Below are 24,596 nucleotides of genomic sequence, written 5' to 3'. Positions count from 1 at the left end.
GCAGTGGGTAGTAGGGTGACCTGGAAAAGTGCTCATAGGTAGCCGAAAGTGTAATGAAACCCTTTTCTTACCTATAAGAAAGTCATTGTCTCCATGACAGTAAATCTGAGACTGCAAATATCAGGTGTACATCGAGATATTAATGTTGCATGCGTGTCAGAGCACCCCCTTCCATAGTCATAGAGAAAACTGCAAACTGCATGGGTGTTGTGGTATAAACATATGTTGCGTCCATACCTCTATTCTTACAAACTGCAGTGTATCTGCTACTACACTAATAATGTGATTGTTAACATAAGGTTTTTTTGTTTTTTGTTCTTTCTTTGTAAAGCAATGGATAGTTGGGTGAACCGGGAAAGCAGTAATATCACCGTGATGTAAATCTGGGAATGTAGAGATCAGCTGTACATCAAGATATTCATGTGTATCGATGTCAAAGTACCTCCGTCACCATAGCCATCAAGAAAAATATAGATTGCATGGGTATCGTCGTATTAAACATATGTTACGGATAGATGCCTGGATCTATATCTGGAGCGTTACAAACTATGACGTCTGTACTACTCTATTGATCATATGACCGTTAACTTCAGATTCCATATATGGTTCTGCCGACTTGTGTATGTGACATCGGATGTCTTGCATCTCTGCCTGCTTTACGCTTGTGTTGCTGCACCATTGAGTATAATGTGGAATCTTGACATGCTGTAGCAGCACGCCAGGATGACGTGCTGCCTTACTATCTACCATTAACAGAAAGTCACTGTTCCATTTTCGGCCATCTAGGTTCGAAGTATCAATTTGAATAGGTAGATCATTGATATCAGCTAACACTTTTCCGAGAAGAATCCAACTATTGCAACAGCCTGTTGTCCAGACCTACCGCTTTAGATGACACATGCATTCTACGTAAGTGTAGTATTATTATGTATATTATCCAACAGGCAGCGAGCGTCTGTCTGTATCCTACGGTTTTAATGTTTAACTAAATTATGGTGGTGTGCTACTGGTTTTAGTGTGTGTTTTTGACGTATTTTGTCAAAATATTTCAATGTGCTATTTCCTGCTCATTGATAAGGACATGTTTACAAAGATCGTAGAATGAAAATCTGGGAGTATTTGAGGAAAAAAACAATCAGTAAAAGTTACAGCAAATAGGAATGGGAAGTGGGTGTATTCATAAAAAAAAATTCATGACGTCTTTCGGTTATTAGTCACGTTAATAGGAGTTGTGGTTTTGTTTAGCATTTATAGCAACGACAGGTGATGTGCTTACAGAGAATGTCTTGAGTGAGGTGTTATGCGTCAGGCGTTATGCATTATCCATTAGGTGTTAGGCGTAGGCGTTCAGCGTCAGCGAAATCTCAAATATAACATTACTTTATTTTGCTCAAATTTTCGTAGAGATCTTGCTTATGTTACGATAAGTATGCATTTCAATAAGTAATGCAGACGCGAAAATTACATGCATAATATATATCACTGTGGAACAGTGCAACCCCACGCTGATATTTCAGTAGACATAGTTTTTGGACTTCCTACCATAGCTTCTAGAGTTTACAACCCCTAATGAGAGAGAGTTGTTACAATAGTAACAGTATAGATCAGCCTTGTGACATGAAGATGCGCACAACTCCTTTTCAAGAAACGTGAGGTTGATGCAGTTTTGTCATATGATGACATGATGGAGACCGTGAGGTTGCTTCGACACGAGATTGGTCGGCAGTGCTACTCGGCACGTCTTCGTGCTTCAGTTGACTGACACAGTACGCACACACGCACACAGATGCCGCGGCCGCCACTAGGTAGTTGACCATCTCTCCACAATTTTGCAGTGCCCAAGACGCTCCCCTCCTATTGTAATGTAATGTAATCTGATTGATGAACCCGCATCCCGATTTCATCGTGTTCGTATAGAAGTATACTTACTGCCACAAATGCTACGTTCCAGGTGCGCCATAGGCACGTGGTTCATGACTCACAGAAACTTGTAAAATAATGTTAGTTGTTGGCTTTTCGTAGCCACAAGCTCCCTAGGAGTTTAACGTAACAGTGATCATGTTTAGGGCGGGCTGCCCTGTTGCATTTTGTCCTCAGTAAGTTGCATTACGCTGGAGATAAGTTAATTCGAATGCGTGGTACCTTTTCCTACTGTTCGAAACAGTATATGATCCGAAATTTGAAGAACAACTACATCTACATCTACATGGACTCTCTGAAAATCACGCTTAAGCGCCTGGCAGAGCGTTCACCGAGCCACCTTCGCAATAATTGTCTATCACTCCACTAGCGCGCGAAATAAACGAACACACGTATTTTTCCATGAGAGTTTTGATTTCTCTTATTTTGTTATGATGATCGTTTCTCCCTGTGTAGGTCGGTGACAAAATAAAATTTCGCATTTGGAGGAGAAAGTTGTTGATTGAAATTTCGTGAGAAAACCCCTCCGCAACGAGAAACACCTTTGTTTTAATTATGTCCATCACAAATCCTGTATCATGTCCGTGACACTCTCTCCCCTATTTCCCTATTATACAAGACGTGCTGCTCTTCTTTGAACTTTCTCGATGAACGCTGTTAACCCTATCTGGTAAAGTTCCCACACCGCGCAGCAGTACTTCAAAAGAGGACAGACGGTCATAGTATAGCTGTTTCTGTAGTAGAACTGTTGCATCTTCTAAGCGTTGTGCCAGTAAATCGCAGTCTTTGGTGCGCCTTCCCCACAACATGTTCTATGTGTTGTTTTCAGTATAATTTGTTCGTAATTCTTAGGCATTTGCATGAATTTACGGCTTTTAGATTTGATTGATTTATCGTGTAACCGAAGTTTAACGGACTTTAGCACTCTACTGGATGACTTCATACTTCTAATTACTTAGGGTCAGTTACCAATTTTCGCGCCATACATTTATCTTTTCTAGATCGTTTTGAAATTTGTTTTCATCTTCTGATGTCTTTACTAGACGATAAATGACAACATCATCTGCAAACAACCTAAGATGGCTGCTCAGATTGTCTCCCAAATCGTTTACACAGGTAAGGAACAGCAGAGGACCTTTAAAACTACTCGATAGCTGTCCGTCAATTAGTACGAACTGTGACCTCTCTGACAGGAATTAACGAATTCAGTTACATAACTGAGACGATATTCCATAGGCACGTAATTTCACTACAAGTCGCTTGTGTGGTACAGTGTCAAAAGCCTACTGGAAATCGAGAAATACGGAAACAATTTGAAATCCCTTGTCAATAGCACTCAACACGTCGTGTGAGTAAAGAGCTAGTTGTGTTTTACAAGAACGATTTTTTCCAAAACAGTGTTGCTAGTTTGTCAATAGACTTTTTTCTTCGAGGTAATTCATAATGTTCGAACACAAATATACACTCCTGGAAATGGAAAAAAGAACACATTGACACCGGTGTGTCAGACCCACCATACTTGCTCCGGACACTGCGAGAGGGCTGTACAAGCAATGATCACACGCACGGCACAGCGGACACACCAGGAACCGCGGTGTTGGCCGTCGAATGGCGCTAGCTGCGCAGCATTTGTGCACCGCCGCCGTCAGTGTCAGCCAGTTTGCCGTGGCATACGGAGCTCCATCGCAGTCTTTAACACTGGTAGCATGCCGCGACAGCGTGGACGTGAACCGTATGTGCAGTTGTCGGACTTTGAGCGAGGGCGTATAGTGGGCATGCGGGAGGCCGGGTGGACGTACCGCCGAATTGCTCAACACGTGGGGCGTGAGGTCTCCACAGTACATCGATGTTGTCGCCAGTGGTCGGCGGAAGGTGCACGTGCCCGTCGACCTGGGACCGGACCGCAGCGACGCACGGATGCACGCCAAGACCGTAGGATCCTACGCAGTGCCGTAGGGGACCGCACCGCCACTTCCCAGCAAATTAGGGACACTGTTGCTACTGGGGTATCGGCGAGGACCATTCGCAACCGTCTCCATGAAGCTGGGCTACGGTCCCGCACACCGTTAGGCCGTCTTCCGCTCACGCCCCAACATCTTGCAGCCCGCCTCCAGTGGTGTCGCGACAGGCGTGAATGGAGGGACGAATGGAGACGTGTCGTCTTCAGCGATGAGAGTCGCTTCTGCCTTGGTGCCAATGATGGTCGTATGCGTGTTTGGCGCCGTGCGGGTGAGCGCCACAATCAGGACTGCATACGACCGAGGCACACAGGGCCAACACCCGGCATCATGGTGTGGGGAGCGATCTCCTACACTGGCCGTACACCACTGGTGATCGTCGAGGGGACACTGAATAGTGCACGGTACATCCAAACCGTCATCGAACCCATCGTTCTACCATTCCTAGACCGGCAAGGGAACTTGCTGTTCCAACAGGACAATGCACGTCCGCATGTATCCCGTGCCACCCAACGTGCTCTAGAAGGTGTCAGTCAACTACCCTGGCCAGCAAGATCTCCGGATCTGTCCCCCATTGAGCATGTTTGGGACTGGATGAAGCGTCGTCTCACGCGATCTGCACGTCCAGCACGAACGCTGGTCCAACTGAGGCGCCAGGTGGAAATGGCATGGCAAGCCGTTCCACAGGACTACATCCAGCATCTCTACGATCGTCTCCATGGGAGAATAGCAGCCTGCATTGCTGCGAAAGGTGGATATACACTGTACTAGTGCCGACATTGTGCATGCTCTGTTGCCGGTGTCTATGTGCCTGTGGTTCTGTCAGTGTGATCATGTGATGTATCTGACCCCAGGAATGTGTCAATAAAGTTTCCCCTTCCTGGGACAATGAATTCACGGTGTTCTTATTTCAATTTCCAGGAGTGTATATTCCAAAAGCCTGCTGCATATCGACGATAATGATATGACCTGTAATTTAGTGGATTACCCCTACTATCTTTCTTGAACATATATGTGACCTGTGCAACTTTCCAGTCTTTCGGTGCGGATCTTTCGTCGGGCGAGCGGCTCTATATGATTGATAAGTATGGAGCTGTTGCATCAGCATACTCTGAAAGTTATCCATTTGGTTTACTGTCTGGACCGGAAGACCTGCCTTATTAAGTTGCTTCACTACTCCGAGAATATCTACTTCTAATTTACTCGTGTGGTCAAGAGTTCTTGATTAATTCTTGAATATTTGCCTCATCTTCTTTCGTGAAGGCATTTCGGAAGGGTGTGTTTAGCAACTATGCTGTAGCAGCACTGTCATCGATTTTCATAACTATCGCACAGAGAAGTCACTGACTGTGTCTTGCCGCTAGCATATTTTATATATGACCAGAATCTCTCTGGATTTTCTGCCAGATTTCGAGAAACTATTATAAGCATCACGCATTGCAGTCAGCGCTAAATTTCGAGCTTCTGCAAAAGACAACCAGTCTTGGGGATTTTGGTTAGTTTAAATGTGGGATGCTGTTCCCGTTGTTCCTGCAACAGTGTTCTGACCCTTTTGTGTGCCAAGGGGGATCAGCTCCGTCGTTTATTAATTTATTTGATATAAAGCTCTCAAGAGCCGTCGATCTATTTCTTTGAATTCAAGCCACATCTGGTCTACACCTACATTGTTAATTTGGAAGGAATGGAGATTGTCTCTCAGGAAGGCGTCAACCGAATTTTTAACTGCTTTCTTGAATAGGTATATTTTTTGTTTATTTTAGGGGGATTTGAGAGTTGTGTATACAGTCTGGCTACAACAATCCTGTGTCCACAGTTGCCTGCATCCGTTTAGATGCTCGTCACTAGCTCAGGATTATTCGTGCTTAGAGTCAAATGAGTCTTCTCAACGGTTTACTATTCGACTGGGCTCATGAACTAAGTGCTCGAAATAATTTTCAGAGAATACGTTTATCGCAATTTCGGATGATGTTTTGCACGTACCTCCGAATTCAAACATGTATTTTCCCTAACATATTGAGGGTAAATTGAAGTACCACCAACTCCAATTGTATGAGTCGCGTACGTGTCTGACATTTGACTCAAGTTGAGTCTTTCAGCAATTCTATCGTCTGAGTATGGAGAAAGGTAAATGGATCCAATTATTATTTTATTGCAGTTGCCAAAAATGACGTCTACCCGTACTAACTCACAGGAACTATCTACTTCAGTTTCACTACAAGATAAAATACTTCTAACAGCAACAAACACGCCACCGCCAGCTGTGATCAGCCTATCCTTTCAGAACGCCGTTAGATCCTTCACAAAAGTTTAGACAGAACTTATCTCCGGTTTTAGCCAGCTTTTTGTCTACTGGCGAGCAGATAGACCATTTACTATATCCTATCTGATTAGGCTTTAATAAGCTACCCTGATTCTGCTAAATACGACTCAGAAGTGCTATATTAAAACAGGGCAGAAACATTGTTCTCCACAACACCGTCATTGCTACAGTCAGTCCGTCATGATTTGGTGCTTAGTGACACACAAATCGCCGACTTCACCATTAAATTATTCCGTACGTTATTATTCAGCGCCATTCGTTGCGGAAAATGCTTTGACGTCATTAATTTATTCGCACCCCACGTCATATTCACATGCTGTTCTGCCTCACGAAACTGCGCTGTCAATCTCCATTAACGGAACCAGCCTGCTTCGGTAGTTCTATAAAGTGTCCTAGGTGAAGCGTAACGCTCGTCTGGGGATAACACATCGCATACGAAACGACACCTACAGTAAAAAAGTTGGGGCTGACTGTTTAACGTGGATGCCTTCGACTACAGAGTAAAACGTACTTAATATGTTTCCTTCGACTGCAGAGTAAAACGTACGTAATATATTTGTATGCCAAATCACAAGATCAGGAGTGGACAAAGTTATTGGTAACCACCTAATAGATGTTCTATAGTGCCCAGACACGGGAATCTTTTAAATCTTCTTTGTCTAAAGAACATGGTATTACCAGGCTGGAGACCACTACAGAATAGATCGTGTGTTTGATCGCAGTGTAAGACTGTTTTGTTATGTACACAATGACTTGTACCTTCCTTTTCGACTGCTCTGTTATGGAATATATTTACATTACTTCGACAATTATTAGTAATTCTACACCGCTGGCACTGCTGTAATCACATTATTTCGTCTCTGTTTCCTGTGTATTACGACGTCGACATTGCCGCCTCTGCAAACCAGTAATGCTATGCTGTCATAGTAGAATACTGAAGTACCATACATCATAACACAGTCACTGGAGGTTTGAACGTGAATGATGTGGTTGAAGACTTGATATTAACCGTGTATTTCAGATGTAGCAGTATCATAGGTTGGTAGACTCCATGACATCATTTCCGATTTTCTTGCATTTAACCTCAGATAGGTACCAGATAATCAATGCAAACCCCACGATCATCTATTTTGAGTACTCCAAAGAACCTCTGTAGCTTACAACGATCAGAATGCTTTCTGCGTTCGATCTTTCACAATATAGGTCTTTAGTGGGCCCCAAAAAGTTTAAATAATTTTGATTATTTTCTTTTATGTGGGGACTGTCTCAGTAACTACATAAAAGGCATTTCATCTTATACCATACGCATTTCGCTTCCTTTATTTATGAAGTACCACAAGTGACCTGTAATATACTGTCGCTTTTATGTGTGTTTATCTACCACATTTGTAGCACTTTAATATAAATATTTTCTTCGTAGAAGGTTTGGCGTTAGCCTTTTGCCTTTTTTATCGGCTTATGGTTCACACGTTTCTCATATCTTTCACATGTGTCCAGAAATGGAAGTTTTTATAGTTATTTTCGACAGTACAATACGTATAATCTCAAATAAATGCGTCCATACCTCAAAATATAATTTTCATATCTCACTGCTACTTCTTCGAATGTTCAGTTCTTGTTCATTTGTCACGTAATGCGTTTAAACATTAAAAAGAGATGAGGGAGAGGGAAGGATACAGGAAATTGGTTTTTATCGTTATCAAAGTCTTTGTGTGTGACTGTTCGTTCAGTGAGGATGGCATCGAGTCCTTATAATATTACATTAATCGTAAGGAGGCATGATCAGCAAGAAAATCCGAAACGAACATGTAGTGGCGAAAAGAGGTAACTGTGTTCTTTTTTATCACATTGAAGCTAAATGCATCATTTTAAAACATAATGTGTAAGTCAATGCTCTATCCCGACTATAATAATACAAGGCATTTCAAAAGCAGCTGTGTTTCTTCTAAATCTCCGTTTCTATGTTTAAGCGATGTTCGTCAGTAAGCGAAAGATTCTTGGAATATACACGGAAGCACCAAAGAAACTGGTATAGGCATGCGGATTCAAACACGGAAATTGGCAGAATACGAAGCTGCAGTCGGCAACGTCTATATAACATAACGTCTGGCGCAGTTGTTAGATCGGTTCCTGTTGCTATAATGGCAGGTTATTAAGATGTAAGTGAGTTTGAACGAGGTGTTAAATTGGCCCACGAGCGATGGGACACGGCATCTTCGAGGCAGAGATGAATTGGGGATTTCCCCGTACGACCATTTCACACGAGTGTACCGTGAATATCAGGAATCCGGTAAAACATCAAATCTCCGACATCGCTACGGCCGGAAAAAGAAAAGAACGAGACTAACAAAGACTGAAGAGAATCGTTCAACGTGGCAGAAGTGCGATACTTCCCCAAATTGCTGCAGATTGCAGTGGTAGGCCATCAACAAGTGTCAGCGTGCGAACCATTCAACGAAACATCATCGAAATGGGCTTTCGGAGCCGAAGGTCCACTCGTGTACCCTTGATGATTGCATGACACAAAGCTTGACGCCTCGCCTGGGCCCGTCAACACCGACATTGGGCTGTTGATGACTGGAAACATGTTATCTGGTCGGACGAGTCACGTTTCAAATAGTATCGAGCGGATAGACGTGTACGGGTATGGAGACAATCTCGTGAGCCCATGGACCCTGTATTTCAGTAGTGACTGTTCAAGCTGGTGGAGGCTCTGTAATTGTGTGGGACGCATGCAGTTGGAGTGATATGGGACCCCTGATACGTCTAGATACCACTCTGACAGGTGACAGTACGTAAGCATCCTGTCTGATCACCTGTATCCATTCATATTCATTGTGCATTCCGACGGACGGAGGCAATTCCAGCAGGACAATGCGACACCCCAAACGTCCAGAATCGCTACAGAGTGGCTCCAGGAACACTCTTCTGAGTTTAAACACTTTCGCTGCCCACCAAACTCCGCAGACATGAAGATTATTGAGCATATCTTGGATGGCTTGCAAAGTGCTGTTCAGAAGAGATCTCCATCCCCTCCTACTCTTACGAATTTATGAACATCCCTGCAGGATTCATAGAATCAGTTCTCTTCAGTACTGCTTCAGACATTAGGCGAGTCCATACCACATCGTGTTGCGGCACTTCTGTGTTCTCGCGAGGGCCCTATACGATGTTAGGCAGGTGTACCAGTTTGTTTGTCTCTTCAGTTTATTACCGAACTGTCTCAGTAAACATAAAAAATTTTCAGGGAAAAAGACACTACTTTCGTATCGTTTCATTTGTGAAGTTCAACTACAGAAAATTCGGACGCAAAAGTTTTTTAAGGAAAAGGACACCAGAACACGTTCAGTTTATAGATCCTTCATGGCACAAGGAGACTGCAGCCTCAAAGCACTCATATCTACGACGAAGTGAAGAATGGGGAGAAATTTGGCGTCTTGAATGAGATGTCTTCAGTATACTCAGAGACAGCCGAAAACAGAGTACGTTAACCAACTACCGCCCGCCTCGGACAGAAGGGCGTAAAGTGCCATAAAGGAGGAGAACGGTTCGATATCAGGATAGGAATGGAGGGAAAAACGTTTCCGAAGTCGAATCTGGTAGGGAGACAGGATTTTCAGTACCTCACCTACCAATCAGGTGGTGAAATAGGAAAAACTCCGTGAGGCTCCTAAAGTTAGTGCGAACAGGAAACTGGACGTACATTATCTAGCCACTAAAATTACTTAACATTACGTAACAAAAATTGCTCTCCAGTACTTGCTGCAGCCTCCCACCAGTAATTGTGTAATACCTACAAATATCTTTAAAATATTTCTTTCAGTAGTCTCAGTCGCAAGTTATCACAATTTCTTACTAGTTTCGATCATTTAATTATCGTCATTAGGTCTAATTAATCGCGAGTTCTGAAATGCCAAAAATTGAAATATCTTTCTTTCCTGCTCATTTCTATTCTTATTTCTCTTCCCTTTACCTCACTTTCTATTGTTTTTAGTTATGACTATTAATTTCTTTGTGTAATATTAGGTGGAGGTCAGTTTTAATGGGTAGTTCTAATTGTTAAATTAGTAATAGGTAGTTTACAGAAAAAACGAGTTCACAGGAACGCACACTGGCAGAACGCTTGTCTATCGGCAGTTAACAAGATCACTGGTATTCTGTATGTTAGATACTCTGTGAAATGGCAAATAAAATGTGTTTTGCTTTTTGTTTATCTTGTTTCAAAATGTAATTCATAAAGAAAATGGTCCATATATTTAACTAGATGATAGGCCGTCACTAAAAGATGAATAAACACAAATTTCTAAACGTATGTGACCATCCATGGAACAAAATATTCTCAAAACTCCTCCACTGTTGGTTCTGTTCTACTCTGCAACAAGCTGCCCTGCAATCCGTGCGCAATTTGATGTCCAACTGCATTTAGGAAAAAGTTGAAGCATTTGTTTTACTCAGCCTAATCACCTTTCCCTAAAACTGGACACACATATAAAAGACCGGTTGTTAATAATATATAAGAGACCAACTATTAATTATACAGAAAAATTTAGGTACCTTCTCAGTCAGAGTTTATACAGGGTAACTTTGCTAAAGTAATTTTTTTGTAGACTGAACTCCCTGAGTTAATTGAAGATACCGGAGCTAATTGAAGATATTAGAGGTATCCACATGCTGCATACTGCCCGTTGGGTGTTACTAACCTTTACACAAATTTACATTTAATGAGTTCATTGAAATAGTTAGAAAATGGTCTTAAAATCTATGTCCCTGCAGTAAACTGAGTTAAAGAAATACCTCACATTGTTGACACCCAAAATTATTTTACTTTGCATGGGTTCACTTAATGGCTTAGTTATTAGCTGTTATCTAGCTGACATATTTGACAACGTATTTATGGACCGTTAGGTAGCAAATCAGATATTGTATATAAAACAATATACTGGATTTGATATACGTATAAAACAATTACGGGCCTATTCCGTTTAATGAAGATGTAAATGATGTCCAAAGGCTACACCGCAAGTTCAGTGATCTGCATCCTCTCATTTTCACAACATCGATGTATAAAACCGTATTTGTATCAAGTACATAAGACGATGAGGTTACAAACCTCTAAGTCGATCATGGCATACTAATGTCATATGGGGTCGTTTTTTGGGGCAACTCATCAAGCCAAACTAACGCTCTCAGAGACAAAAATGGATGATAGGAAGTATTTGTTGTGTGAGCTCAAGAATGTCGTCCAGAGGCCTGTTCAAGGAATGGGGTATACTGAATACTCGTTCCTGGTACATAGGGTGGCTCTCCTTGGAGTTGTCAGGCGCTTTTTCTCTGGCTTTTCGGCAGATATTTGCAGTTTTGTTTTTTCATCGTGTAGCTGGAGTCAGCCCAAACAAATGCTGATCATCAATTCCTTCACGCGACGCCCAGCGTCGATGGAAAGCGTCGGTATACTTCTCGTTACAAAAAGAAAACAGAAATAAAAGTAGAACTTTTCGTGCCCATTCGACAAATCGGTCCCAAATTAGTCTATTGCGGTATTTGTTCCACCGACATCTATTAACAGTGACAGTGAAACACGAGGAATAACCAGTATGCCAACAACGACAGCGCCTTCAATAACCCGTGCTGAGTGCTGCTGCCAAGCAGAAGTGCGCTGCTGAGCCGCTGCTGGAATATCGGTTATTCTGCGTGTTTTACTCTTCATGTTAATCCGTATCGGTAAAACGACTATGCACTAGACTAATCTGGTAGCGATTCATCGAACGAGCACGTAAAATTCCGATTTAAAAATCATTTTGTTTGAGCCGGAAAACACACCTACGCATTCCGCCGACGCTGGACGTCACACGAAACATGTGGCAAGCAGTATCTGTTTGTCAGCTACACGTTGCAAAAACGAAATTGCAAATATCTGCCGAAAAGCCAGAGAAAATGCACCTGACGACTCTTAGGAGAGATGCCATGAATACGGGATAGTCAAATGAAAAACGAGACAGATGAAGAAAGGTAAATAAACTGTTTATTGTTTCGTAAGTAAACGTCATAACTGTTAACGCATTTATCCCTTTGTGAGATAAGACAGTCAGTGCCTTCATGGAAAAATATTGCCGTTACCTAACGAAAAATGTTCGTGCCCTGGGCGCACCTCTTCGTGCGAAGTAAATCAACGGCCGCAAATGTCTTTCTTCAACACTTAAAAAATATGGAACTCGCATGGGAAGAGTTCGGGACTGTAAGGAGGAATTTTACCTTTGAAACATGTGGGCGAGCACCATCTTGCAACAGTATGATGCCGTCCATCAATATTCCTGGGCATTTGGACTCAGTGGCGCGCGTCAGTTTTTGCAAAGTGCCCACTTACAGCTGTGTGTTGATTGAGGTGATCCCTCCCTGTGCGATTTCCACATTTTTTGAACCCTGGTGAAAGATATTCGTGACCACTGTTTTGCTACGGACGAAGAGATGCACGTCTGTATATAATTAAGGCTCCGTAGGCAACCACAAAGCTTTTTCCGTGAAGGTACTGACAGTGTGTTCTCAGAATGGAATAAACGCATTAACAGTTATGGCGGGTATTTTTGAAATAATGAATAGCTTACATACTTTTTTCCATGTGTCTGACTTTATTTGACGGTCCTTGGTATGTATTTATTACTGATAATGCCAAATAAAATGAATGTTAAGTGAAATCTAACTTACGGACTCTTAAGTGCAGTAATGTGCTAAAATGTAAATTAGTGTGTTACAATAGCGTAATAATTATCATATGCACGTAAGTGTATTTTATATTTTACATATTTTGTGGTAAATTTATTACCTCTTAAATGAAAATATGTTTAAGATGTTTTGACTTCGGAGGACCAGTGTTCTGTAACCGTAATGTCAGAGAATTTTCAGTGAGAAATTCAACCGAAGTCGATTCAGTCTCGTGATTGGTTAAGGAGCGGCTTGGATGAGAAGTAGCGCCTCCAGTGTCTGGAATCCGAAATAGCTGGGAGAGCAGTGTGCTGCTCTTGTGCCCCTCCAAACGGCATCTACATGGCACTATGTGCCAAAGGATGAGACGGCTCCCTACATCACGTGGTCCTCTGTTTGTTTTAGTTTGGATGTTCTGACTTAACTCTTCTCTATTGTACTTAGGATCTGCGGAACAGACGTTAGCTTATCCGTTTTGTAAACATGTGCACCGCCTGACAAAAAAAAAAAAAAAAAAAAATGAATCACCCACAAGACATCACGGAATGTCAATGTAATGTCATACACCTTCTCACCGCTGGCGAATTTGCAAATGATTAAAGTTACAATTGACATCTAGAACGGTCACTACAGTGCATTAGTGGTTAGCGTTGTTACCAGGCCTGGTAGAGTATATGAGGGGCGTGAACAGCATCACATGTTAAGAGATCACTATGGAGGAAACAGAGATGCCGCGTATGCGTGTGGGACAGCGTTATCAGAACCTGCCAGTAGGCCTTATCGTGGTTCTCTATTTGGCCAGAAGGTCGAATCGAGCGCTGCATGGTAAAGCGAAGACAGGCATATTCGTCACCAAGGTTCCGGACGACAACATCCGACCACTATAAGAGAGGATGGCTGTGTTGTGCACCAAGTACATCGTAATCCATTTACCTTTTCGCCTGCCGTCCTAAGAATAGTACTGGACTCCCCGCAAAATTATGTGTCATCATGCACCACTGGTCGGAAACTAGCAGCATCCGGATTAGGGAAGAACCGTCCCATGCGTAGGCTGCCGTTAACACCACAATGCAAATGGGTGCGTTTGATGTGAAGATGTGACCGGGAAGCTTGGACTGCTTACGAATGGCGTCATACTCTGTTTAGCGATGTATCGCGGTTGTACACTACCCGGGACGACCGTCAACCTGGAAGGACGTCCCATTTTTCCAGTGTTTCGGAAAGGCACAGCGTTGTTACTCCTGGTGTCACGATGTTGAGACCCATCGGGTACGAAGTCAGGGCACGGCTAGTGGTGACTGCGGGAACTGTGACGACACGACGGGACGTCGCGGGCATCCTGCACCCTCATGTGATTTCTGTCGTGCAGCAGTATGGTGGTGCCACTTCTCAACAGAACAATGCTCCTCCACGCATGGCACGTGTCTCTATGAACTGTCTGCGCGATTTTGAGATATTCCATTGGGCAGCAACATATCAAAATCCGTCTCCGATAGACAATGTGTAGGACCAGCTCGGACGTCAACTCCGTACCATTGCCAGTACCGAGGGTATCAAGGATCATTTGCAACAACAGTTGGCCAGCAGAGGATGCAACGGCTTTATGACATCATCCCTAGCTAAATCAGAGCATACATCCACACAAGAGGGAGAGCAACATCATAGTGATACGTTAGTCCATGTCTCTGTAAACAAAACACGATTTTGTTATCATTGCAATAATAACATATACTCTCTCAACTAGTTTCTTCCTCCCCCTCAGGGTGCTTCACCTTATGTGTCACTTTTTTGTCAGTCTACTGTGTAATCTTGTTTTATGATCTTTTCTCTCACCTTGAGGATTATAATTTTTTTCATGCATTGTATGACGTATTCTTGTTGAATGACATTTTCAGCAATCTTGAGGATCTTCTCACTATATATTTATGTATTTATGACACAAAAGTACAGATAGTTTAATCTAAAATGAAGATAATTTAATTGCAGTCTGGATATTTCCTTTTTTTCCTAACAGGCGTATTTCTTTTAACGTGCAGTGACTGACATGCGATCTCAGTTTCATTGGTCCGGTTTCTGTGGCATTATAATGAAGTGTGCACCAACTAAATACATATGGTGCTCACTGCGGGATGTGCTGAATTCGTTACTCTGCATTCACAGGGAAAAACGGCAGCAAGTCATCGCTGTCGGTGGACTCCATTGACTCACGGGCCAGCCCCACGCCAGACACACACCGGCGGTCGAAATCGATCCTCAAGAAGTCGGACGCGAGCTACTCGATGTCGCGCAACGGCCGCGGCGGGGGCGGCGGCAGTGGCGGCAGCTGCGGCGGCGGGGGAGGCGCGGGCAGCGACGACCCGGAGACGGAGAAGCTCATCTCGTCGGACAACAGCGCCAGCTCCGGGATGGGGGCGGCGGGCGCCGGCGGCTGCGGCTGCATGGGCGGCGCGGGCGACGCGGGCTCCGGCTCGGGCTCGGACTACTCGCCCAGCAAGCTGCCGCTGTCGCCGCCCGCCACGCCCGCCGCCGCGCACCGCCTGCCGCTGCAGCCGCGCGCCATCGGGCCCAAGTCCGGCACCAAGCCGCACGCGCTGCCCATCAAGTTCGTCGGCCTCGACGGCGGCGGCGGCGGCGGCGGCGGCGGCGGCACTGGCGGGCGCTCGTCTTCGGGGCTCAAGTCGCCCCTGGTGCTGTTGGACGACCTCCTGGGTGGCGGCGAGAAGCACGCGCGTGACGAGGCCGCCGTCGAGAACCGCAACAAGGAGCGGCTCGAGTGCTCGTCGGCGGGCGGCGGCGGCGGTGGTGACGGCGACGGCGGCCCGGCGGACGGCGGCTGCTGCCTCGACTCGCCTCTCTACATCTGCCCGCCGCCGCCCGCCGAGGAGCACTCGCCTACCGAGGAGACCAAGCTGCTGGCCGCGGGCGCCACCCCGGCGCGACACCACTGCCACGACTTCCCCAAGTCGTAGCAGTTACTGGAGGTACGGCGCGTCTGCTCCTGCTATTCTCTCTAGCGTGAGCATGTCAAACTCAGAGGCCAACCCGGGGAAAGTAACCGAGGTGTATAGAGATTGGACAAAAATTTGGAAAAATCAAAAACACAACATATTACAATGCTTAGTACACTGTAGGAAAACGATTGGCGTGCAAAACAGCTTCGAGTCCTTTCGGAATGGATAAATACAGGTTTCGTATGGTTTCCAAGGGAATTTTATACTATTGGTTCTTAAAATCGTGGAATGTTCAAGAGATGATGATGGAAGTGGACAATCATCACGAACGCTTCTCTCCACGGTAGACCACAAAGGTTGATAGTATTAAGACCAGGTGACTGTGGTGCCCAGGGGAAATGGGAAATTTCATCCTCGTGCTCACGAAACAAATCCTGAACGATGCTATCTCTGTTGAAAGTGACCTTCATATCTTGGAAAAAGCATCACCTTGGGGAACGTATATTGTACCGTGGGACTGACGTGAACAACCAAAATTGTCACATAGTCCTTGGCAGTAAAGCGAACTCACAGGCCAAGCGTGGAGCCCATATAACACCACTATATGACTGCTCAAATCACCCCCGAACCCGCACCATGTTTCACCCCCGCTGTGTTTCACTCCTGGGACGTAAACTGGTCAGAAGTTAGAAACAGTAGAAACAAGACTCATCCAACCAAATGGATTTTTCCACAGTCAAGGTTCTACGACTACGGCACGTCGTTTACCCATTACGGGCATCTGCATCACTGATGGCTGGTTTTGGATTTCCAGTTCGTTCTGCAATTCCCTGTTTATTGCGCTCCCTTCGTGTTGTTTTCATGTTGACAGCATTTGTGAGTGCAACATTCGAGTCTGCCGTGAATTTTGCAGCTGTCATCCTCTTTTTTTTCACAATCCCCTTCAATGACCGCCTGTCACGATCATGCAACACACACTTTCGTCCTTGTTTTGGCTTAACGGATGATGTTTTCCCACTTACCCTACACGCAGTATAAATCTTCTATACGATTCCTCTTCAAGCACCAAACATTTCGGCTGTCTTGATTACAGATGCACCCTCCGTACGAGCACCAATAACTTGCCGACGTTTGAATTCACTTAGCTTCGCACGATACACTCCCAACCACACGGAACACTGTTCTGTTCGCGACTTAACGCTTGCACCATGTTGAGATCATGAGCCGGCCGGAGTGACCGAGCGGTTCTAGGCGCTACAGTCTGGAACCGAGCGACCGCTACGGTCGCAGGTTCGAATCCTGCCTCGGGCATGTATGTGTGTGATGTCCTTAGGTTAGTTAGGTTTAGGTAGTTCTAAGTTCTAGGGGACTGATTACCTCAGAAGTTGAGTCCAATAGTGCTCAGCGCCATTTGAACCATTTTTTTGAGATCATGACACAGGTTCCGCTAGCGATCAAGTATAGGAGCACAACCTGCTGGCTTGGGAAGCATCCGCAATAATGTTCAAGCATGGGTTTCCCACGGGGTTTCCATATTTTTGTGCAACTCTTTACCTTCCTGGCCTAGAGTTCAGAATGGAGTTATGTATCGTATTGAAAAGATATTCAACAAGCTCCTGTCTAACGCAAAGCAAGTAAGTGGGAATTCCTATCAGTTCAAAAGAAAATGAAAATCATTCCCTACTATCCACTTCCTTTTACATATTTTGTCAATATCTAGATTTAGATAATCTTGCTGAGGCTCGAAGCTCCTATTGATACTTTTCTCTCCATCTTTGCGAACTGCATTTGGGTTTTTAATCTCTGGCTCCTAAATAATATTGTATATGTCATTTTTGTCATTTACGAGGACATGTAACGACACCTAATTGTCTTCTACAGTGGATCCCACTTTATTCCTGCAAAAATGGACAACGGCAAAACGACGTATGAGTGAGTGGCGATAATGCTGTAATATAGTATCTCTCCTTGAGTGTTGGCGTAAGTTTTTCCTATATCTCGTTTCTGTGTGTGAAAACGTATGACATTAGATGATTTTGAAGTACGAAAACGACGTATATAATTACAATCAACAAATAAAATACATGATATATATAATATGACAGAAAAAGTACAGTACGGACATCACTGTTAGTCTCGGTGAAGCATTCTAAAATAGTAACCCTTCATGGAAGTTCGTACAACGATTTCGCAGATGACGTGCCGCCAAGTTATAAAACCGCATAAAAGCAAGCCAAATTGTACAATCCCACCTTTCAAGTGAGAAAAAAAACAGAAAATGTTATAGTTTTTAGCTACAAAATAGCAAATGGGAAAACCAGCCACGAACTTTATATATATATATATATATATATATATATATATATATATATATATATATATATTTTACAGAAATGTTACGAGATCCACTGGAGATGACACACAGATGCCAAAATATGTTTGGGTAAACGGAAAGAAGTAAAACGTTGTGTATTGAAGGAGGTGAAGTTTAGGTTCGGGGGTTGAAAAGTTTCCTTACCTACATAGTAAGCAGTAGATTTTGTTATAAAGCTGCATAACAAAATATTGTAAATAGTATTCAGTATTTACAGCTGCAGGGAAATATTTTCTTCCAAAATATCAATGTATTCAAGTAAATATTAAGCTATTAACAGCAGACAAACAGCAGCTTTATAGGATAATTCATGAGCGAGCGGCTTCTTCAAAGCAACACTTTTTTATTTGGCCTATTAAATTTGGAGCTTAAGCGTGTATAGCACTTGGCGGTATTTTGATACTTCATTGATAATAGATCATACAAATCAAGTTTACGTGATTTCTTCGTCTGTCTTAATATATTCCTTGTCCCATTCCACGTCCCTGGATTTTCTTCTTCTTGATGGAATCTACGGAACATGAGGAATGAATCAATAAATGAAAGAAGTGAATTAGTTAATTAATTAAACGAATAAATGAATGACGAATGAATGAATGAATGCATGTGTAGCACTTTGGAGCTCTGGAAACAGCTCCGTTGGAATATAAATACAGTTTTAATTATAAAGGACCTTATACAAAGGGTTTTCTTAGTGACATCTCTTCTCTCATACTGATATTTCTTCTTACAGTGGAACTTTTGTCTGCATTCGTTACGTTCCAGACTGGTCCAAGATGAATTTCTACATTTCTAGATCTGACAGGAGATTTACGTCCATTCATAATTGTAAATAATTGCTCACAGCGATAAGTAGATGGATGGAGAGGTTTAATTTTGGCCAGTAAACGGCGGGGCAGCGCCTGTTCTCAATACAATGGCACAGGTAATTAAAATTGTTGAAATTTTTTTTAAAATATGAACTTTGACAAGGTTTTCCACTAAGACTTCTATTTTGCACAGTTTTTCTGGAAGAAGTACTAAATACACGAAGAAGCAAATGTAGTAGGAGATACTTTCTCTCACTCGCTGACGACCAGTTGATATATGCTGAAGATAGAGACGGCCCTGGTTATTTGTCGAGGAATCTGTTCGAAGACTGTGACAAGTGGGGTTTGAAAATAAACACATAGAAAACAGGATAATTCATAGCGGGCGGTAATTTAGATTCTGGTAAATTTAGTGTTATTGTTGCTGTTGATCTTTTAGATACATAGTTGTAGCTCTATTGCGAGTGGAAAAAGTTTTAAGGATCCGGAACATGACTGTACTACATTTAACGAATCACTCACTGTAACGATGTTTTAATTATGTGAATACGACTGCTTGAGCTGTAGAATCTAATCATTTCCTAAATGTGCGATCAGGGCAAATAAATTACACTGAGGTGAAAGGTCATGGGATAGCGATATTCATGTATACAGATAGCGATAGTATCGCGTACACAAGGTATAAAAGGGAAGTGCACTGGCGGAGATGTCTTTTGTACTCAGGTGATTCACCTGGTTGTAGCCGCACGAAGGGAATTAGCAGACTTTGAACGCAGAATGATAGTTGGAGAGGCAGAGGCATTGGACGTTCCATTTCGGGAATCGTTAGAGAATTCAATATTCCGAGATCCAGAGTACCAAGCGTGTACTTTTCATACCAGATTTCAGGCATTACCTCTCGTCTCGGGCAACAAAGTGGCCGATGCCCTTTACTTAACGACCGAGAGCAGCGGCGTTTGCGTAGTCAGTGCGAACAGACAAGCAAGACTGCGTGAAATAACCACAGGAATCAATGCGGAACATATGACGAACGTATCCGTTAGAGCAGTTCGGCGAAATTTGGCGTTAACAGGCTATGGCGGGAGACGAAAGACGCGAGCGCCTTTGCTAACAGCACGATTTCGGCCTGTAGTGCCTCTCCTAGACTCGTCACCATGTCGGTTGAATCCTAGACGATTGGAAAACCATGGCCTGGTGAGATTAGTCCCTTTTCAGTCGGTAAGAACTGATGAAAGGGCTCGAGCGTGGCGCAAAACCACAGAGCTGTGTACTCAATTTGTCAGCAATACACTGTGCCAGCTGGTGGTGGGTCCATAATGGTGTGGGCTTTCTTTACAAGGAATGGACTGGGTCTCCTGGATGTTTGCTACTTGTAGACTACTTGCAATCATTCATGGACGTCATGCTTCCACACAATGATGGAATTTTTATCGATGACGATGCGCCACGCCACAATTGTTTGCGATTGGTTTGAAGAACGTTCTGGACAATTCAGGCGAATGGTTCGACTACCCAGATCGCCCGACACCAATGCCATCGTATATCTATGGGACATAATCGAGAGGTCAGTTCGTGTACAAAATCCTGCACAGGCAACACTTTCGTAACTATTGGACGGCTATGGAGGCAACATGGTTCAATATTTCTGCAGGGAGCTTTCAGTGACTTGTGAGTTCATGCCACATCGAGTTGCTGCACAGAGCCGGGTTAAAGGAGATCGGACACGATGTTAGAAGGTACCCCATGACATTTGTCACCTCAGTGTATACTGAAAATTAGGATCGCATACTCCACATAGGTGATCACGTCAAGTGTCATAGAATTGGAAAGAACGTGTAAGTTATACAGAATCAAGACCTGACAAGGAAAATGGGTTATCCGACCACAGTTCTTTGGATCAGTAAGACCACAAACAAAACGAAAAAGATTATGTAAAAACAATTGTAGGAACCATATGTATATATGTGACTGAAGTTTGAGAAACAAGAGAGAAAAAAAGAACATCATCTGTTAACCACGGAAATGCATTACTGGAGATGAAGTGTTACATTCTCAAGATTAGACCACTTCAGAGATAAAGAAATCGGAAAAGTGGTGGAATGGAAGGGAACGTAATGGAAGCTGCTGAGGGGAAAATGTCATTACGATATGGCGATTTAGACTGAATGGATGTTAATAGATGATCAAAGAAAGCATGAAGGTAGATTGCAGACCGAGAAAGGAAATGAGGTTTACCGGCTATACGAGGGCCGACGGATTTCAGGGCAGCTGCGGACTCTACAGCCAGGAATCGAGAGGGAGTTTTAAGATTGTAAGCTATGAAGGTGGAGAATCGGGAAACGGCATTCGTTAGTGGTCAGAAACAGTCTGAAAAGCTTGTAAGGGTGTTCCGGGATGAGTTGCGCTGAAAAACATTCGTTAAAAAAAACAGTTCGATACGTTGCGTCGTTTCCAAATTAATGAGCATTGAATTTAGCCAATCGAGCCGTTGTGCGGGTATATTGAAGCGGCTCGCCAGAGACGCTATGGGCAAACGTGTTCTTCGTTTGCTTTCCTACAACAAGAGAACGATACATAATTTAGACATGGGACGGTAATAAAGAATGAACTCGAGTCGAAAGCTGAGCCGTCTCGTACGCTGTCATCTGCGCTCTGGGGACAACTGACATTAACTGTATTTGGCGGCTTGCTTGAATCTTCGGTCCATGGCTTCGTGGTCTGCGCCACACTCGAACCCTACATCAGCTCTTACCAACTGAAATCGGGACTCACATAAACCTCAATTAAAACCAAGAGATGGGAACTTGTTTGAACTTAGTTCTGTCTAGTCAGTGAGTGAATGCTCTTGTTTGCGTGTGTGTGCACGCCTTACTCGAGATGTACGGCTTCATTATGTCACTACCGACCGCAGTCGACGCGACGTCAAGTAAGCGGCAGTTTACATCCTATGGACGATGTTGCGATACCTCTGGTACCAGTTTTGAATGAAACACTTTTCCATGATCAGAGATCATTATTTGTGGTGCCACCATGCTTTAAAATTATGTCTGCTACAAGAAACCTGGCGATTTCCGGAGTTCTGCATTTCGTGCAGCCTTGGTGACAGCAAAGCAGATAAGGTACACACTGCTAGCCATTTGTCGTCTTGGAAAAAACGCTCCAACAAGTAAACTGCAATATTGTCAATCGGAGCAAGTGCAGGGGGAATTGATACTAGATGAGGGTAACAGAGGCACGTGTTTCTGTCATTAGCATTCCATGTTGTGGCTTATATAATCTCTGACAGATCGGTAGAGATGCCTAATTCTGATCACATCAAGCGTCTTTCCAAATCCTGTAACACCTAATGGATCGTCGAGACAACACTTCAGTAACGTTGGCCGCAAACGAGATGAGATGATGAGCAACAATTGCCGTCCTATTGGAACGTAGTTCCTTGTATACAGTATTCTGTCAATTAATCTGAATTCTCTTTTGACAGTTTCTTCGTTCTCTGACGTTTCTATGATCTAAGAAACGCTGGATATTCCCTTCGCTCCACTCCCCTCTAATGACCGCACTGTCAACAGGACGTTAAATCTAATCTTCTTTCCTTTGCTCCGTTGCTATGTTCGCCAGTGCAGCGTTGACCGCTGCTGTAATGTTCCTCCAGTTGATTCCGCGAAAGACTGTCAGCATAATGTTTGCGTCCATTTCTATATATACAGGGTAATTATTTTTAAAGTTTCAGACCGACGTAGAAATAACACCACTGGTCAGAATGACGTCAAATTGCAACGGAATATTGTCGGAGAAGGGGCAAAACGAATGGCAGAAGAAAAATAAATAGTTACAAAATGTAACAATTGATGGCACTGTAAGCATCAAAATTAAGTAATGGTCGACTATAAATGACAAATGAATCATACAACAATGCCTAAGGTGTACGTTTGACACTAAACAAACTGTACTACTCAGTGTGCATGGGTTTACAGGTGTGATACTGCACCACGACAAGGTGTTATCACATCGGATGGGAAAAATCTGTTTTTAATTTTCCTGAGGCCAAAAACCGCATAAAAAAGCATCAATTAAAATCAAATCGGATTATTAATTTCCGTGTGACTGGCGCGAAACATGTGCAATACGCTGTCCACCATTTCCTGCAACAAGATGAAATCGAGAAACAGCATGTTCCACAACTGATCGAAGTGTTTCTGGGGTCACGGTCAGAATGTGTTGCACAATGCGTGCCTTCAATGCAGCTAAGTTTGCAGTCAGAACACTGAACACAACATCTTTCAGATAGCCCCACAGCCAGAAATCACACGGATTAAGATAAAGTGATCGGAACGGCCAGGCTGCAGATAAATGGCGGCTAATACTGCATTTCCGAAACGGCACTTCAGAAGCTGCTTAACTGGATTTGTGGAGGTGCGCCATCTGGCATAAAAATGACCCCATCCACACATCCATTCAGTGGGAGAGCTGGAGTGATGTGGTTGCGCAAAAGACACTCACAGCGCTTACCAGTGAAGGTACAGGTAACAGGACCGGAAGCACCTGTCTCTTCGAAAAAATACAGCCGTATGATAAATGATGCCGTAAACCCTCACCACACAGTACCCTTTTTAGGCTGAAGTGGTACTGGTTTATATGCGTGTGGATTTTCCGTTGCCCATATTCGACAATTCTGTGTATTGACATGTCCTGTCAGATGGAAGCGGGCTTCGTCTGTCCACAAAATCTTCCACGGCCAATCATTTTCCACTTCCATGTGAGCAAGAAATTCTAAAGAAAAAGCCTCTCTTGCTGGCAGGTCAACAGGAAGCAACTCGTGCACATGAATGATTTTGAATGGATAGCAAAGAAGGATGTTTCGTAGGGTTTTACGCACCGTACTCACGGGTATGTCGAATGTTCGGGCAATTCTCCGTGCACTACACGTTTGCACACCTCCACTCGTCTCCTCCTGCATTATTGTGGCCACTGCTTCCACCGACGTCGAATCAATTCGTTTCTTCCCTCTACCAGGTTGCACACCAAAAGAACCCGTCTTTTCGAATTTCCGAATCATTTTCTCCAGACCCAAGGCAGTTCTCGGACCAACGCCTCTTTTAAAACCCTTCAGTTTCCGGAACTTCTGCAGAGCGACGTGTGCACAATCATCATTCTTGTAATACAGCTTTACAAGAAGAGCGCAATCCTGCATTGAGACAGTGATAGCGAACGTCGCAGACGCGAAAGGAGGAAGAGCCGTGTACCCGGCGTGTTTATACCAACTTCAGCGGGTCGTGCGCATAACAGGTGTTTTCATTTACGTATTGTAACACATACAGCGCCATCTATTAATTTTCACACTTTTTTTTCTTCTGCTATACGTTTTCCCCCTTCTCCGATAATATTCCTTTGGAATTTGACGTCAGTCTGACGATTGGTGTTATTTCTACAGGGTTTTGAAAGTTTAATTATAATCACTCTGTACTATAGTCGCGTCGTATTTCTGAAACTGAAGTGCGCCTCCTATCCATCGCCCTGCTGGATTCTTTAAATTTATTAACAAGTGTACGGAACAACTGGCAGTCA

At 43.6% G+C, this 24,596-nt stretch overlaps 1 protein-coding gene across 1 annotated transcript in view; it reads left to right on the top strand.

Moving 5' to 3' along the window:
- The window catches only part of LOC124789937 (putative lysozyme-like protein), a 252,635-nt gene that overhangs the window by 138,613 nt on the left and 89,426 nt on the right, over positions 1 to 24,596 (top strand). Inside the window, exon 6 of the mRNA XM_047257465.1 lies at positions 15,058 to 15,878. Coding sequence (XP_047113421.1) covers positions 15,058 to 15,866 — 809 coding nt within the window. The 3' untranslated portion in view covers positions 15,867 to 15,878. The remainder of the gene's footprint in view (positions 1 to 15,057; positions 15,879 to 24,596) is intronic.

This window comes from Schistocerca piceifrons, chromosome 3, assembly GCF_021461385.2.
Source record: "Schistocerca piceifrons isolate TAMUIC-IGC-003096 chromosome 3, iqSchPice1.1, whole genome shotgun sequence".
Classification (NCBI taxonomy): domain Eukaryota; kingdom Metazoa; phylum Arthropoda; class Insecta; order Orthoptera; family Acrididae; genus Schistocerca; species Schistocerca piceifrons.
Note: the sequence above shows the minus strand (reverse complement) of the source record. Positions and strands in the feature narration are given on the sequence as shown.